The following is a 12,236-nucleotide window of genomic DNA, read 5'->3' as shown; positions in this document are numbered from 1 at the left end:
TGAGAAAACATGCGATGACAAAAATGAAAACCAGCGAAGAAATGGCTAGAGTTGCCAAGTTCCCCTTTAAGGGCATATAGAGTCGCGCAAACAAGCCTATGCACAGAAGGGTATCTGTAAACCGCAGAGGCTCGCAGAGGGCTGATACACACACCTCCCAAAATCTCAACCTGCGTGTCAAGGAAGATGTTTAGTTGATTTAGCTCATGGTGGTTCAAAACTGTGACAAAAACAACCGTAAAACTTACATACAAGTATATTCATAGCATATGTCTGGCTAAATATAAAAGATACCGCCATGTAAGTGTATCCAAGTGACCCACATGCATATTAAAGAAGCATAATTCCTCTGTGGCAAAACAGCTTTAACATAATGTTTAAAAAGCATCACAGTGAATTGTAATTATATGGCTTTATGACATTTTCACCTCATACAGCAACAAAATAAAACGACTTCACAAATTCAACGCTGGATGCTTCGCCATCTTTGCAACATGTGGTACAGTACATTTTTAAACCTTCTGCCCTTCTGGCCAAGGTCTGAGCCCATTCAAGTAAAAATCCTTGGGTGTTGTCCCGTGCAACAATAGAAAACTGTGGCATTGCCTGCACTTCCTCACGTAGCCTTGTGAGATGGGAGACGTCATTCATCGCAGAGGTTCATTCGCAGCACCCAATGCTGAGCTTACACCACAGATAAATTCTCCATTTCCTTTGTTTATTCTCCAGAGTCAGACTGAACCTCTCTTGAGACTGTGATTTCCTTCTGCCTCACACTCACTCAAACTCAAATCCAATTTATATTTGGATTACATAATAGCCACATTTTGCAAACAATATGTTGTGACGAATAGACACGTAGTGTATCCTGTTTTATCTTGTATTTATCCAAAGCTGCCTTGTATTCACTCCTGTCTGACAAAGAACAACATCTCACTCATCACACACAATCTCTGATTCAGCAGTCAAGGTGTGGTTTGATCCATGAACCAGACTGCCATGTGTGATTGAGTTTCACAGGGTCTCATGGGTAGCAGACTCCTTTCCTTATCACTACACAGCTTAAACACCCAACCATTACAGACATCCATCCTTCTCGGAAATGAACTCCTCGCTAACAGACATGGTTTGAGGTTACACCTCAGCTCCAACAATAGGACTTTGATCTCTTTAGGCATTTCACAGTGGTGTACATTGTATGACTTAATTGTGCCTCCTCTGAGCTTGTACCTCCCGCGTGGCTCTCGGGAGGCAGGACATAAGGGAGGATAGGACTGTGCAGTGCAAACAGTGTGTGTGTGTGTGTGTTTGGAGGGAGGGGTTGTGGGTGAAGGAAAGGCGGATTGAGGGCCTGACTTTCTACTTTGAATTGAAAAAAATCCTTTTAGCAGTAGGACCCAGAAGAATGTTGTAGAAAAAAAAGACTGGGCCAGCACACCTTTATGTTGACTGAGGCAGGACAAAGATGTGAAAAAAGTTGTTCAACACTGTAACAAAAAAGGTTGAGCTTTGAGCCATGTCATTGGCTAAGAAGAGTCTGACAGGAAAGTGCAATGGCTCTTGAGGTCAGGGCAGACTCTGCTATATATGTATTGCCACAGACAACACATTTACTGACTCTACAACAGTGCTTGCATAGTGAGCCATCATCACTCATCTCTACAGGGACAATATGAGTGCTTCTGTGGCCGTGTACAGGAATATTTACACAGAGGACCGCTTCAAACAGGCCTACGGCTCCGATGATGACACGAGTGGAGGTTTGCGGCTCCGGGAGAAGCTCGCCGGGAAGTGCAGGTGTTCAAGGCGAGCCTGCCTTCACCTGTTGAGGGAGAGAGTGCCCATTTTCAACTGGCTGCCAAGATACAGACTAAAGAAATGGATTTTAGGAGATACTGTAGCAGGACTGACAGTTGGTATTCTTCACATTCCACAAGGTGAGTAAACATAGGAACCGGATCCAATAGCCTGCAGCTGATTACAGGCTGCCAATAACAAAATTATTTGATCACCTTTATTTATTTATTTTTATTTTAGATAAAGATATGAATAATTACAGCAACAACAACACATGCACTTGTTGATAATATGATAATGATAAAACTATAAGGCTAAGTTGTTAGATTTTACATTGTGACTATAATATTTTTGTCCTCAGTTAACTTGATTGCTTCATGAATTTTACAGACAAGGACAGATTTTACATTCTGACAGTAGGAAAAGAAAAGTGCTTACTGATGAGCTGTCTTTTTCAATGTCTTTCTCCAAACAGGCATGGCCTTTGCTTTACTCACATCCGTGGCACCAATATTTGGCCTTTACACCTCCTTTTTCCCTGTGGTCCTCTATATGTTCTTTGGTACAGGTCGCCACGTGTCCACAGGTAAGACTCATATCCACATAACTAGTAATGTGTTTGCCATACTGACTACTACTATACTATAAATAGTTACATTGTCTCATGCATCACATGCATCTTGCAACTCAACTCAGTGTCAAGTGTCAGTTATTATGTTTTCTACTGTGACTGAGACGATAGGTCTATTCTTCAGGTACCTTTGCTGTGGTGAGTCTGATGACCGGCTCTGTGGTGGAGCAGCTGGTTCCCACTCCTCTGGAGATGAACTCAAGTTCGTCTGAAGCGGCTGAGTTTGAGGCCCAGAAGATCGGAGTGGCCTCGGCTGTAGCACTCCTCTCAGGAATTATTATGGTAAGACAGATGCACAAACTCTATGAATTAAATACAAAGTTACAAAATGAAATGATAACACACCTGATGACTTTCTTTTTTGTTATTGAGTTAATTCTCCAAACCAGCCTGTAATTTTTATGTTAATCTCTTGTGCCTCCAGCTTTGTATGTTTGGTCTTCAGCTGGGATTCCTCTCTACTTATCTGTCAGAGCCAATTGTTAAGGCTTTCACCAGTGCTGCTGCTTTACATGTTACCATCTCACAGTTGCAAAGCATGCTGGGGCTGCGGCTTCCCCGCCACACTGGCACCTTCTCCCTATTCAAGGTAAGCAGTGAATCACAGTGACATCTTGATGGTCTTATCCAACATGTTATCATTTGGGAGTTTGCTCACAGCCCACCGACTTGTACATTCAGACTTTAGCATCAGTGATGGAGAACCTGCCTCACACCAACATGGCCGAGCTGCTGATCTCCATGGTGTGTTTGGCTGTCCTGGTGCCAGTTAAGGAAATCAACATGCGTTACCGGCAGCGCCTGCGTACACCTATCCCAGTGGAGATCCTCACGGTTAGTCACCTGGATTTATGAATGTTGAGTGTACTTTTGCAATGAACTATATGATTAACAGGTAATAAGTCATGGTTTTATACTTCATTCTACAGGTGATCATTGCTACAGGTGTGGCCTATGCCTCCTCGCTGGACTCTACTTACAGCATTGAGATAGTTGGCCACATCCCAGCTGGGTAATCTTTTAGATTAAAAAAAAAAATCCTTAAAGTACTCAAGTAGTTTCGACTAGTTTGACTTTTAATTCTTCTATCCCAAGATTCCCGAAGCCACGGATGCCTGCCTTGCACACTTTCCCTGACATTGCTGGAGACACAGTAGCCATAACATTTGTTGGTTACGCCGTGTCAGTCTCACTGGCAATGATTTATGCTGATAAACATGGATATTCCATACATCCCAACCAGGTAAAGGTTACCGTACAGTTGCAGCTGCTTCCTTGGTTTTTTTTTTTTTGCCGTTTTCTTTTAGATTTTGGAGAACAAACACTTCAAAATTGTACTGGTGTTTAATAGTACCAGTAAATGTACCTCTGACATCCCCTATGGACAATCTGCTTTTATTACTTCCTCCATGCATCTTTTTGCCAAATTTGTATTAGATTTTCATACTTCAGCTCACCAGTCTGTTAACTGTTTGCATTTACATTGCAGGAGCTGTTGGCTCATGGCATCTCCAACACACTGTCTTCTTTTTTCACCTGCTTCCCCAGCTCAGCCACTTTAGCCACCACCAATATACTCGAGAGTGCTGGAGGACACACACAGGTAGTGTACATGCTATACAGTAACTTCTGTATGTCTTCTCTTGAGTCACACTAACAAGCCACTAGTAGACTATGCACAATTGTCAGTTCAAATGTAAATTTCAGTACTCCAAGTGAAAAAATTAAAATGGATTAAAAGGCCCCTTAATATAAGGCAAATCACAAAAGTTGTTGACTAATGCTTTAAACACAGCAGCAAAACAGGCCTATATATTCAACGACAGAAACATTCAAAGTGCTGATTTTCCATCTATAACTCAATGTTCAGTTATGTATGAGAATGTACCTTAGATTATTGTTGTGAAAAATGATCGATTTTAATGCAGTTGAAATTACTTAAAACCTAAGAGTGCATTTATATCCAAAACAATGCAGAATAGGCCCCAAGTAGGGAGCAAAGCTTATGAGACACATTGGGATTTCCAGTAAGGGTTGTGTGTCGTGTGTCCTGCAGCTCTCTGGCTTGTTTACCAGTCTGGTTGTTCTGGTTGTCCTGCTGCTGATTGGACCACTGTTCTACTTCCTACCCAAGGTGTGTTTATATGTGTGTATCTCTACAAGCATGACAGAGAGAGAAAAAAAGAAGGAAAGTGCACTTATCTCATCCTTTATCTCTCTCCCCAGGCAGTACTGGCATGCATCAACGTTACCAGCCTCAGGCAGATGTTCTTGCAGTTCCAGGACCTACCTGAGCTGTGGAGAATCAGCAAGATTGACTTTGTAAGGACTTTGATTGGTATAGCAATATATTGGAGAAGAGGTAGCATGAGATGAATAACCTTCATCTTTCCACTTTCACACAGATTGCTTGGAGGGAATGAACCATAATTTTCATCGTTCCATTGTTAATTGTTAATTGTTATATCCTGACATGACAATACATCATTATGTTTGTGTCTTTGTGTAGATGGTTTGGGTGGTAACCTGGCTGTCTGTAGTGGTACTTAATGTGGACCTTGGCCTAGCGATTGGGGTGGTTTTCTCTATGATGACTGTCATCTGCCGCACACAAAGGTACATTTTCCATTTCCATTGCACGAATACTATGGTGCTCTTGCCAAATGCTCTGTTGTAAGCAAGAACTATGTAAAAGTATGTTTTATAGGGATTATAATTAGGGATGTCCGATATTTGGTGCCGGATATTGGCTTTCTCTGCCGATATCCGCATATTCCGATATTGGTCCAAACTCTCAATTGTCCGATACCGATATCACCCCGGCGCATACCGATTATATGCAGGCTTTTTACACCAAAAAACTGTAACAACATAACACTTATCTCCTATTGGTGGGAATTTAACAACATCGTATGGCCTAATGTTTATTGTGGATGCACACTGGTAGGTGGCCATTCTCCATTTCACATCAAAAAGGGGGAGGACACTTTTTCATACACGGCGGACACGCAAGCAGGATATTTGTTTGGTATGATTCGGTTTTAAATTTTAATGGGTTTTTTCCACCAGATTACATAAGGTGCAACACATACCACATAGCTAATAATAAACTATACAAGGATACAAGCTCATGACAACCTGGCTTTCAATTCAGATCTACATAGGTCTAATAAACATCATACAGAAACTGTTTGCTTAATGGTTTTTATCTGGATAGATAAAGGGCGTTAAAACTACAAGCACCTTATTTGTATGTGATGTATGGGTGGGGTGCTTATGTAATGTATGGTATAGGCTTTGGCAAGTCTTTGCTCTAATACATGCTCGAGGGAATGGAGCATTTTTCAGAATATTCGTCCAACATACGGTCGCTCGTCTCCTTTCTTCTGGGCTGAGAAGCGTGGGATTGTAGAATCAACACATGGGGCTCATTTAAATATTAAAAATTACCGATTGTTGTGGGATAGGTCACACGAAAATGGAATAACCAATGAAATTTACTTATTTTGACACACATTTTTAGCCAACAAGTATAAACTAACGAAATACAGGTAATGTTGGGTCAAAAGGCGGACCTTCGCTTAGTTATTGTTCTCAAAAGAGACAAGTATGAGTGTCCGAGCAGGGGGCATTTAAAAGCCAGCGACATGGGGCCACGCCCCTAACCCACTGCGATGCATACATAAATGCAACATGGCTTCCCAAATGAAACAGGCGTCTGTTTCAAAATAAGGAACAAACTTCAACTTTTCATTGTATTAATTTACACTGAAAGGGAGCCCGTAGCGGCTTAATCGCCTAGCTAAGCGGCCAGCTTTGGCTTAACTGTGTTTAATTGTATTATGCGCACCTGGAAGGGGAGGGTGTTAATGTAAATTCTAAAGCCAATTGTTTAGTTTGGTTAAGGAAACGGTTGCATTGGCACTATATTTTGGTTGTTAATATTAAAATCATTCAGCTTTTAAAGTGTTTTGCTGTGTTTAGCACGGGTTAGCAACCAGAGCCAGTTCTACCGTAGCTGTTATACGTCATCGTAGCGGCGCGCCGGGTAATAGTCCCATTGCTGCCGTTCCATGGCAGGACTCGCGAAATGCCTGCAAGCCTACAGGAACAAACATCGGTTATTTAAAAACCCGATACCGATAATTCGGCCGTATTACATATTTTTATGTGAATATCGGCCGGATAATATCGGAGGGGGGACACCCCTAATTATAATACCCCAAAAACAAATTAGAATTGAAAAAAACACTGAAAGTTTTATATCTATTATGGAACTCTGAACTAAAATCCATCAGAGAAACAAAGAATCACTTTATACCCGTCATGCTTTGCAGATCACTTGTTATAATGTGTTCAGTATAAACTGATGATTCATGGTTCAACAGGGCTGGTTGTTCAGTGCTTGGTCGGGCCAGCAACACAGAAATTTACAGACCTCTGGAGAACCACAGCAAGGTGAGAGGACACTCTTACTGCTTAATGCTATTTCATTTAATTTAACAAATAAAAATAAGACATTATCTTTCAGTACACTGAACCGGGTCTTAAATCTTAAATTTGAGGCACATTAAAATCTTAATTTCTTATTTCAACAAGTGATAATCATAATTTTGGAGACGATGCCGTGTGTCCTAGAAAGAAGTTGAGACCATCCTGTTTTCCTTTCAGTGCTATGAAGTGCCTGGAGTGAAGATTTTGACTTACAACGGGCCTATCTATTATGGCAACCGTAACTTCTTCAGGGAGGAGATGAGCAGGCTGTTGGGCCTGACGCCAGAGAAGATCCGCAGCTGGGAGAAGGCACGGAAAGCCCTGGAGAAACGGGAGAGAGAGGCCACTGTCAACACCGTGGTATGACTTCTGCAATTGCTGAATGAGCTGAGTTAGAATATACAGTTTACACTGTAAAAGCCAATTTAATTACAGGATCTTATTGTTTTTTTCCCCTACATTGTTCTTTAGGAAAGAGGCATTGCAAATACATCATTTTCTTCAGAAAATGAGTTCTTTAAATCTGGTAAGTAATGAAAACATTTAGGTTTTTCTGTCTGGATGATTAACACAGTTCCAAAAACCATAAATAGATGTTCTCGTTTTGAATGAGGACATCTACAACAGTGATTGGCAATTACATTTTTTTGCAAAGAAAATTCAATTTCCTTTTTTTTTCTTTTCTCTAGAAACATCTGAGAATGATGTTCAGGCAGTGTTGATTGATTGCAGCAGTGTGATATTTGTCGATGTTGCTGGAGCAAGACTCTTCACACAGGTCAGTCTGTTAAAGCGAGACAAAGCTTCAAACTTCACTGTATTTATTCAAACATTGTGTTAATTGACTGGTTTTGTTTTTTTTGCAGATGTGTACTGAATGCCAGAAAGTTGGAGTCCACGTATATTTGGCAAACTGCAATGGTAAGGCCTGTGCATCCGAATTATTCCTATCCTGATAGTTTTCATGCTGTATTCTCTGTTTGTACTACCTTAAGGAGAGTTTTTTTTTTTTTACTTATTACATATGTCAAAATTCACTTGCATTAAACAAATACTCATAGATGATTTCCATCTCCTTAGAGAGCGTCCTAAAAATCCTCACATCAAGTGGTCTAATGAACTACATGAACCCTCAACATATTTTCGTGACTGTTCATGATGCTGTGACGTATATTCAACAGCAGAAGGTGAGCTAGAAAGCAGGATTGTTCACAAATACACAAAAGGCTTTTATTTCTAATTACTTTGATTGTCATCACGATACTGCTGTTGTCTGCTTTAGGAAAAACCTCCAGAGAGCACCACGACTGTTTGGGTTTGATGACAGTGATGAGTCATGCTTCCTTCAGCCAAGTGTGTGGGACTAAAATGTCAGAGGACATTACAATTTATGTTCTATAAACAGAGATTGTGTCTCAGCTGTATAGCAGCACTCCAGCATTTGGTCCAAACTGTACTGTATACCAGCATTTCAAAGAAGCAGTAGCCTGTTGTAGCACTACGTTATGAATTACAATAATGATTACATTACAGTGTTACCAGTTTGGACTCCCGGCGGACTTTAATCTGACATTAGTCATTATATCAGAGGGATTTGAATAAAGTTGATAAAATAATTCCACAACAGACAATCTCATCATATATTAAGTGTAAATAAATCAGAAAAACAAATATGTAATTTGTGACCAATTACTATAAAACCGTATATGGCAGATATGAATTGTTTTGTTTAACAGTTGTTCTGTTCTTTATTGTCATATATGCTGGAATATTACCATAGTAATATTTATTTAGTTTCTGTTTGTTGTTTGCAATACAGATACATATAAAGTGCACTGAATAGTTTGTTAAAATACTTTGTATATTTATATCTTTTGAAATATGTGCTTGAATATGCAACTGTGTACAGTAAATGTCATCCAGCCTTAAAATGTTCTGTCTTTTGACTCCAGAGAGACTGCACAAAATATTTTATGAATGACTCTTGTATTTGTCAGCAACTGTGCCATCCAGTGGCTGTTTTGACAATAAATATGTCTCCAAAAACAAAACTTCTATGTGAATTAAAACTAAATTTAACATGTCAGAGCGAATTTAATCCTGGGTTTCTACATCAACATTAGGGTTGGTGTGGTTATTAAGTATGAATACATTTTAGGGGGAAACACTGTGTGGAATGTGAAGCACGCCACTTTTGAAGAGAGAAGAAGAGCAGCCTTTGTATTTGGTGAGATACTGTAGACTAGTGTGTCTGCACTGAGATACGATGAAAAATGAAAAATGCAGGATTCAAATGACAACAGAGGCAAAGAAAGGGGAAAAACTCAACATGCATTTAAAAAAACTTCAATATGCAACAAGCAAGCTACAATTAATCTATATTTGTATAACTGCAAACATTGAGAAATACATAAAGTTGCAACTACATTATGTAAAACTATCTGATCCAGTGTGTCGACCATTTTCGACAGAAAGGAAGAGTTTGCACATTTTATGACAATTCTCACAAAATCTTCTGTTATATTTAAGATGTGTTTTACCAGTGGTAGTAAACACCATTACAGTAATTGAAAGCAACATCTTACCTTACCACCATGCTGCCCTCTGCTGTCCAACAGTTAAAGGTTTTCCTCCCACTGCTCCTCATCATATTCTTGTTACCTTGACCTGATAAAACTACGCGTAGTGTGAGTTCAAAACCAGGACAAAAAAGGAAAAAACCCTAATTATTTCCTTGCTTGATGTTGGATAGCCAAGTTATTATTTTTTTCCAGTGCATATTTCAAAGAGGCCTCTAGACACTGTACCCTTTGGGTTTTCCCTTTAAAGCTAAAGGAGTGTTTCACTAATTGGCAAGAAGTAGTCCACTTCAATTAGAACACGGTACACAAGGCTCTGGCCAAATGTTTACAAAGCCAGATTCTACCGGCAGACCTACTAACATGTACACACACATACACACACATAGAAGCACATATTCAAAAAGTAACCCTGCAAACTCCACCAGGAAGGTCAGCAATTTAATGACAAAGTGTTTGATTTACTTTTGAAAAAGGTGATGTGTATAGCATGCACTTTTTAGTTGTGTTAGTTGACCAACAAATCGCTAAATAAAAAAAAACAGAAAACAAATTAAACAAAACAAAACCCCCAACATTAAACAGTAAAAAAGTGGATTACAGTGGAATAATATGGTTCTGGAAAACAGACAATAATAATAATAATAATAATAATAATAATAATAATAATGAATAAAACAAATAAAAATACTCTCCAACCAAGAGTGCTCATAATAACTTTACTATGAAATGATACTACTATTACTACCTCTACTGACACTACTATTACTACTACTACTGATAATAATCATAATAACAATTATGATAATGATAATGTTAGGTTGCTCATGACAAAGCAGAGGATAGTTCAACTTGTGTGGCATTTTCACTGATCTTTTGTTTCCATCTTGTGGATAAACACTGGAATGGCAGCATATTCTTTAACCCGGATGAAGGGTCACATGACTTTCTAGTGACAGAGTCAGGTGTCATATAGTAATGAGTCCAGTGAGTCCATTCAAAATCCTACACAAGCAAAAGTGCACCAGTATTATAAGCAAAATGCATTTAAAGTATCAAAGGTAAGTGTGCTTGTTCCTGCTGACTGATACATTTATAATGTATGACATTATTAGATTAATACTGATGCAACAGTGTGAAAGCAGCATTTTATTATTGTAGCTTTAGGTACAACTACTTTATATACAGTTAACTATCTTAGTTTCCAACCTAAGGGTCAGACCTTCTCCAAAGAAGGGGGGGCATAGTGTTGAGCCTGTCATCCAAAACATCTCTCTCTGGGGAAGATATTTTGTAATACCGCCTCATCCAATGAGACTCCCATAAGGGCATGTCAGCATATGTCGGGGCCACGTTTCGTTTGTGTAGTTGCAATTTATAAATTTACGATGAAATTTGACGACCTGGAAATGACACTCACCAATCAACTTTCTCCAGAACAACACCCTGTTGGTGGTCCACAGGTGTAATATGTAATAATGTAGTGTATTTTATCTGCTAATCATATGTTTCTAATGTAAAATCTGAATCTGCAAAGTAACCAGTAAGTTTATCTGTCAAATAAATGTAGTGGAGTTAAAAGTACAATATTGAATGAAATGTAACGGTGTAGAAGTGTAAAGTTACATAAAATAGAAATACTCAGCTACCTCAAATTACTTAAGTACTGTACTTGAGTAAATGTACTTAATTACTTACCACTCACCATTGCTGTAACTGTATTTATGTTCTCATTTTTGAACATCCCCAGACAACCAAACATGAACACAAGAAACAAGTTGTTGGTATTCATATTGAAGTTGTGGGTATTCATATTGAAGCTGTGAGGTAATGTCAGATAATGGCCATTATTTTGTAACCTTGGTGAAGAATGACAAAAACATAATCACAGCAGTCAGTCATCTGTAACCATATTAAAAACAGGTCACATGATAAAATGTATTAACTTTAACATTATGCACAGTCACACACAGGAGCTATCTAAGTTCCCACGGTCCTGTGTTCCCAGGGTCCTAAGTTCCCTAACTCTCTATCCTTACCCCCAGAAAGGAGGAACACATGACTCCTTTTCATGTTCCCTTTATGTGCCATATACATCTGGGTAAAATAGGACCCCTGGGAACGTAAGACCAACTGAAAATAGGTCCCTGGGAAAATATGAATGTCTCCGTCATACACACACAACCACACTCATGCAAATAGAGGCCTAAGACTGCAGTGACCACAGTGCTGAAATAAACATTATGAAGTTATACTTTAGTGCTACAAAAGAGACAGACACCAAAGAGACAGATACTTATTTGCAAGGAAAACCTTTTTTCAAATCTTTAAATTTTTTATTTTACTGTATTTTGCACAGAACACAACAACAAAAAGTCTACAAGTCGAGTTATAATGGTTTCCAATGAGTGCATGCAACATAATGTGCACACGAATGAGTAAATAAAGTATGTCTTTTAAATTAGGGTGTGTGTAGGATTGCAGACGGAGTGTACAAGTGTTATTATCATGAAGAGTCAGGTGGATGTTGCAGCACTGATCAGATGACATGTGGATTTTGAGTGAGTAACAGGAAAAGAGCTGATAAAATGATACATGAACTATAAATATGAGACAATTTAAAGGTGTAGATACTTAAGTATGTTAATATTACTTATAAATGGGCGGCAGTAGCTCAGTCTGTAGGGACTTCTCTTGGGAACCGGAGGGTTGCCGATTCAAGTCCCACAGACCAC

General features: G+C 39.1%; 1 protein-coding gene and 1 long non-coding RNA gene across 2 annotated transcripts; one reads left to right on the top strand and one right to left on the bottom strand.

Moving 5' to 3' along the window:
* Positions 1–397: 397 nt before the first annotated feature.
* On the bottom strand, positions 398–4,756 carry LOC118324575. Its single transcript, XR_004796565.1, has 3 exons — positions 3,886–4,756; positions 2,557–2,730; positions 398–1,822 (listed from the first exon to the last, which is right to left on the bottom strand). It is a non-coding gene; the product is annotated as an uncharacterized LOC118324575 (long non-coding RNA).
* slc26a10 (solute carrier family 26 member 10) lies at positions 1,673–8,973 on the top strand. The gene is made up of 18 exons (XM_035656932.1): positions 1,673–1,937; positions 2,273–2,383; positions 2,553–2,710; positions 2,853–3,017; positions 3,110–3,262; positions 3,358–3,440; positions 3,524–3,671; positions 3,918–4,031; positions 4,485–4,562; positions 4,655–4,750; positions 4,938–5,044; positions 6,817–6,886; positions 7,100–7,282; positions 7,394–7,448; positions 7,612–7,700; positions 7,789–7,843; positions 8,003–8,109; positions 8,205–8,973. Exons 1-18 carry the CDS (start codon positions 1,673–1,675, stop codon positions 8,241–8,243), a joined length of 2,076 nt encoding a protein of 691 aa, XP_035512825.1. The 3' UTR covers positions 8,244–8,973.
* Positions 8,974–12,236: the final 3,263 nt, after the last annotated feature.

The sequence above is a fragment of the Morone saxatilis genome, unplaced genomic scaffold, assembly GCF_004916995.1.
Source record: "Morone saxatilis isolate NCDOM2014 unplaced genomic scaffold, NCSU_SB_2.0 Contig15, whole genome shotgun sequence".
NCBI lineage: Eukaryota > Metazoa > Chordata > Actinopteri > Moronidae > Morone > Morone saxatilis.
The sequence above is the reverse complement of the archived record's forward strand: the minus strand, read 5'-3'. Positions and strand labels throughout refer to the sequence as shown.

Excerpts from the sequence above, each read along its gene's own strand:
- slc26a10 (XM_035656932.1), top strand. The coding sequence starts at position 1,673 with ATGAGTGCTTCTGTGGCCGTGTACAGGAATATTTACACAGAGGACCGC. Across the intron at positions 4,751-4,937 it reads GAATCAGCAAGATTGACTTT|ATGGTTTGGGTGGTAACCTG; the intron begins GTAAGGACTTTG and ends GTCTTTGTGTAG. Across the intron at positions 7,701-7,788 it reads GAGCAAGACTCTTCACACAG|ATGTGTACTGAATGCCAGAA; the intron begins GTCAGTCTGTTA and ends TTTTTTTTGCAG.